Source organism: Ostrea edulis, chromosome 7 (genome assembly GCF_947568905.1).
Source record: "Ostrea edulis chromosome 7, xbOstEdul1.1, whole genome shotgun sequence".
Taxonomy (NCBI): Eukaryota; Metazoa; Mollusca; class Bivalvia; order Ostreida; family Ostreidae; genus Ostrea; species Ostrea edulis.
The window spans coordinates 60,699,852-60,706,085 of NC_079170.1; the positions used below are offsets into that span (position 1 = coordinate 60,699,852).

General features: G+C 33.3%; 1 protein-coding gene across 1 annotated transcript in view; it reads left to right on the forward strand.

Moving 5' to 3' along the window:
- Positions 1-3,834: 3,834 nt before the first annotated feature.
- LOC125654440 (uncharacterized) overlaps positions 3,835-6,234 on the forward strand; it is a 35,871-nt gene continuing 33,471 nt past the window's right edge. Inside the window, exon 1 of the mRNA XM_056144888.1 lies at positions 3,835-4,219. Within this exon, the coding sequence (XP_056000863.1) occupies positions 3,865-4,219 (355 nt within the window). The 5' untranslated portion in view covers positions 3,835-3,864. The remainder of the gene's footprint in view (positions 4,220-6,234) is intronic.

Sequence of the window (6,234 nt, forward strand, 5' to 3'; positions counted from 1 at the left end):
AATGTTAAAAAAAAAAGTGTGTCACTATATACCATCAGATAATACATTGACCGGTCCAATGAAAGGTAACGATAACGAACGGTGATCAATCTCATAACTCCTATAAGCAATACAAAATAGAGAGTTGGGCAAACACAGACCCCTGGATACACCAGAGGTGGAATAGGGTTTTAGGTCACACCTGTTGTTTACCCCATATTCCGATCATACCCGCTGGTCAACATTGAGAAATATTCTAACCAACTATCTTCATATTTCAATTACGTTCGTATTAGATAGAACATTTATGGCAATTTGTATTCGCAATTGAAAGCTCTCTTTTTTGAGTCGATCAAAGCAACATTGTGATGGACAGAAAATATGGTTGCACAATCACAAACTGATAGATGTTACGGATCAAATGAACTGTAATATCGACATCTATGTCTTATTTTTTTTTTCAGGACAACACTTTTGGCCCTTGGATTGAGTACATTCAATGTACTTTCCAATCCCAGAAAACTAATTGGTCTTCAGATGTTGTGACCAATCATTACACACCATGTGGCCATATGGCAATTTGATGCCAAGTATCAGCTTATGGTGTCTTTTATTTACAACGTTTATTATATTAGTTGAAAAGTGGGAAGGAAGGGACAGAAGATGGAGATGTGGACAGATGTTACAGTGATTACTCTGTATTATATTTTCTGTATTTGTTGGTGCAATTGATATGGGGTTAATTTGTTTATTGTGTGTTCACAAATAACGGTGAAGGTTATTACAAAACTGTTTTATCTCTGTATGATCCATATATATGCATCAGTATTTCTATTATGATATTCGAACTATTCATGCAAACATTAGAAATTCAGTTTCGGTAATTCGGTAATTCGGTAATTACTCCTTACCCATCACAGCCATGCAGTCTGCCTATGTGCTAGGTGTTTGCTGTTTAGAAGAACATCTTTAGAAATTAAATTCTTTTACTATGTGAAAATGCAACTTCCGCCCAAGTATGAAAGAGAATCCTTGAACCATGGAAATGAATGAATAACTCTTTCTCATTATTGTTATACGTTGGCAAGTTTTGATTGTTTGGTGTCAAGAAGACAATTCTAAAAGAACTCATATATTCTCAGTGTATGAAACATTAGAATAGCCTCACCCGACATCTATAATTCCGGAAACAAAGGGGCAGGACCTTCATACCCTACATGAATAGAGAGTTCTTTCGAATAACTTCTGTTTGTTCAGAAGTTGATTTTTAAGGAAATAGCACATACATATATCAGCAATAAAGCTCCGCCATAGGCCTCAAATTCTGGACCCATTGGATATGAAGTTTACAAATTTGGTAGTGATTTCTTTACATAACAATTTATGAAATTCAAGTAACATGGTGCATTGGACCCAAGTAAATATATGAGTAAGATTAGTGGACAAATATGGGCTTAATTAAAAAGTACTACAATAAATTGATTCATCTTTCTTTTACTGATAAGTGCACAAAATAAAATCACTCATGGAAAAGGATACGTTCAAGTCAATTTATATCTGTTACATGTAACAATATTATGCCAAATCAAACAGTGTTTTCAATAATCAAAGGAGAATAAAATTTTGTCCATATGGGGACTTAAGTAACATGGTAGTTTACGTCAAATTTCTACAAATTTTTGGCTGACATTAACGTAGTATTGGTGAATTTACTTCAATTGCATCTAAATGTATCTTATCATCTTATCTTTTAAAACTACTTTTAAATGCGTAATTATCAATAACGAAAAAAATTCTTATTGGTAATTATTACATTATATTTCATATAATGTAAAACTTATACGGTACCAATTTTGATGCACCAGATGCGCATTTCGACAAATAATGTCTCTTCAGTGATGCTCAACCGAAATGTTTGAAATCCGAAATAACTATGAAGTTTTAGAGCTAAATATAGCCAAAAACAGCGTGCCAAAAAAGTGGAGCCAAATTCGTCCAAGGATAAGAGCTATGAATAAATTTGAATAAATTTCCATAGGATCGCCTCTCTTGTAATTGTTGATCTATAGAATTGACCACACTAATAATTCCATATAAAATGACAGATGGGGAGAGGTCGATTTGAAGAGCCTGTCATATAACTACAATATTGTGTCCAGTTTGATTATTTGATGGTCAGATGATCACAAAATGTTTGAAGAAATAATACATTCGGGGGATGCTTATGCTTTATGCTAATTAAAACCCTCAGCCTCCTGATCCTACCTTTGGTATATCCAGGGTACGTGTATGCCCAACTCTCTATTTTGTATTGCTTATAGGAGTTGTGAGATCGCTGTTCACCATCCTCGCCTTACATTCAAACATTTTCAATATTAGAAATCATATTATCATCAAACCCCCTCAACAGGGGGACATACATGCATGTTTAACAATTTTGTAAAAATTTCTCTCAATAAATGGCAATACTCTTAGCTTAGTTGCTTAAAAATTGTCTAAGAATTAACGCATTTTTACTGAATGAAGCTGATAAGAACCCCAGATACAAAGGTTATGGCCTTTTCTCTTTTATTCTTATCGTCATGTTTTCAGTTTGATTGTGTAAAGACTAGATGACTTAACGTAGAATATTAACGGGAAATCACATTCCCACTACAGAGACCATTAAGGGATCATGGATTTCCCTATTTTGGTAGAGGCAGCACTGATCATCATCTTTTTTACAAATAGTTTTTCTGTTATATGTCCCAAAAGTGTAGAAATATTTTAAAGTTGTTTTTTTTTTAAAGAATTTTGTCTTTCAGGACATCCATAAAACACAACTTTTGTCTCCCTTCCCAATGTAGGTTCCATATCAAATTTCATGAAAATGACTGCAGTTTTAGTGAATAATTGGAATATCAAAAAAGTTTAAAAGTTCACCATATATTGAAAACATAGATTGTTGCAAATTGGTTTGACGATTGGACCATACAGCAATCAAAGTTAGAGTTTGCAATATCTCAACACAGAAATATAAACCAACTCCATGAACTGACTTTTTATCGAATCACAAGTGACCACACAAAAATCATGTACGAAGAATAGAGAGTGCATGAGAAACATGGCATTGAATGCTTGAAGAAGTGATTTTTGAATGTAAACATTTAATTGAACATACGAATCATTTCACAAACCTTTAATGATTTTTAACCTTTGTTGAACTGACAAAGTGAAGAAGTATGGTACGTACGGACGTTTATCACGAAAAACATTTTCGAATTAGATGACGCATTGAGGCGTTGACGATACGTTACTTATGTCAAATTATTTCACTGCTGCAAAAGGAAGCGATTGCATTACCTATTTAGATCATTAGCATTTAGTAATTTCAAATTCAATTGAAATTACTTGTGTAACAAAAGTAATTTAAGAAATCAAATTGGTTACTTTCAGGTTTCTTGCTAGCAGATATTTTAGTCTTCTTTATGCTCAATTAGATTATAAACGTTTAGAGAGAGAGAGAGAGAGAGAGAGAGAGAGAGAGACTGGTGAATCTTTTCAAAGACCCTATACCTATCATATCCTTCTTTCCAGTATAAGTATTCTTAGTATCAGCTAGTATTGAAACTTTAGATTACATAATGTCAATATTCAAACTGGAAATGCAATTGCAATTAGAAATATGCTTTATAGCGGAAACATTATTCATCGAGTTTCATATAACGCATCAAAATGCACAATACTGACAGTTATACGTCTAATTCGCAGTTTTTTGTTGAAATGTGTGGTGATGGGTTTGATACGTTTACCGAATGATAATGAAACTGATTAGCAATTGGCCTTGAATGGTAGGATATTTCCAAATATGCACTGAATCACAATGCTCCAAATTTAATTGATGCAATGAAACGACAGTCTGGGTCCGTGACACAAACTGCAGTGATCATTAGTTCCACAGAGAACATGGTGATTAGCAGTTTCATAGACTGCACAATGACTTGGTTTCTGGGAGTTGTTGTCTGTTTTCTCTCTACAAGTATAAGTCTATGTCGGGTGGTGAGACCATCTGGTAACTGTGTAAATGATGTGTGTCATTTTGAATTTAACGTCAACTATAAATTCACCATGATGCAATATAACTATTCCGATATCAGAAACCCTGAATATAAACCAGTGGTTGTGGAAGACAACATACTTCAGCGACGTGCACCGAATGTAGTGAGTTGTGAAGATGAATTCACTCCTATTTCCAAAGAAGGTAAGTCACCACTTGAAGGCTATAATAACGTTAATGTGCAGAACTTGATAAAATCAATTCATATCATAGTACATGGATATCGAAAGAACTACTGCGTTCTTTTGAAGTATACTCAATACACCTCCAAAATTATATTTTTATTTCATTGTAATAAATTTTCAAAGTGAAGTACAGGTAAAATTGTGGGCCTGGCCTCCGAAAAAAAAACCGGATTTTGCAGAGCTCTAGAGAATATTAATACATGTATTTTTTGTCAAGGCGCGTCATTTCATGCTAAAGAAGTTAAATTCATATCGAGTGTGACAATAATGAATTAATACATAGGTTACTAGATATCGTATTTCCATTTTACATATCTAACAACAAGCTATATGTACATCCTTAGTTAGTGAAGAGCTTTCTCAAATTTATGACGCCACTAACGAGCAGAAATTAAGGTTTAAGGTTATGTAAATATGCATTTTGAAAGAAGAAAATATCCGTTCACGTTCAGATCCTTTTTCTGCTTATTGCCTCTTATACATTATTCTCCTTAACGCGTTCAATATACTGTTGTGAAGATGCTTGGATTATATCATCCGATATGCTTTTCAATAGAAAGGACTTCTCTAATATTCACATTTCTGCATTTTAATGATTAAGATAAACTAGATCATGGATAGCCGACATACATGTGAAGTGTATTCGTACACAGTGATTGGCCTATTCAAAAAGGTGAGAGTTTATGAGATATCAAACTTCAGTTTCAGTTAGTAAGAATGATAAAGAAAAAATAGAGCGAATGCAAATATTTATTTAAAATTGATTTACCTGCACATTGAATCATTCGTGCATGAGAAATTAACCGCAGTTAGAATTCATTTATGTTTGATTATTATCATTTGATAAATAGCTATCTCAAATTAACTTAGATACAGTACACATTCCTCGTTCATGGGGAACATGTCACAGCCAGATCTGATATATGTGTCTTTTCAAACAATGTCTTGGCAAAGTGTTGCTTTTGTATATTATTTGCTAAAGAGTAGGAGTTATGAAATTGATCACTGTTCGTTATCTTCACCTTGCTAAAGAGTGTGATTTCAATAATTCAAACATAAAATAAATTTTAAATAAATATTTGCATTCGCTCTATTTTGCTCCCACTTCCTAACGACGTGCTGATCACAATTCAAAAATAATAATAAGATTGCTTTATAAAAATAAAATAATGTTATTTCCACTTTAAATTTGATTATTTTTATTGATTTGTATTGTTGTTGTTTTTTTTTTCTTCTTTCTTTCCGAAATGCACTCGTGACCGTAGCTTGGCCTAGGGCCTAGTTGTCAACAATGTAACATATTATAATTTGTCTAATCCAAAATAGATAATGATTGCAATGTTTATTTTAGAAAAACAGCGCCATTACAGATGTATAAAGGAATAGCATTACCAAATAGTTTGTAGACAGCGACCCATATGAACATTATTTACTCGCAATATTGCCGATTTCATACTCGCTTTCCTCGATATATTTGGGCATTCACATCGCTATTTGTATGCACTGGTGGCAAAAACATATAAAACTCGGGAAATTTGTCAACATCGATTTAAATGTTTGCCGATGGGGAATAAATTAGGCCCCTAAAAGCTGCGTTTTTAATGATATATCACAGTACTTTCACAATCCGAAGGGTGCATTTGAGGTCACTGTACCACGTGACTACCTACCTAATTAACTAGACGTTTTTGAAATCGGAACTTAGATTTCAGTCTGTATTGTGGTTAATTATCGCAAAATTTCGACGAACGAACTATTATAATTAATAACTATAAGCATAAAGGCGAAATGCATGTAATTTTGCATACTTTGAAAACATGAAATGTGTCCTTTAATATATTCTATTGTGAAATTCAGACGCAGGATTAGTGTCTAAAATTGATAATAACCCGAGGAATGTTTTTAGATCACATGCAAATTGTTCGCGCACGCTGATCAATTTGATGATGTTTCCTTAACCCGGATGTGCGTAAT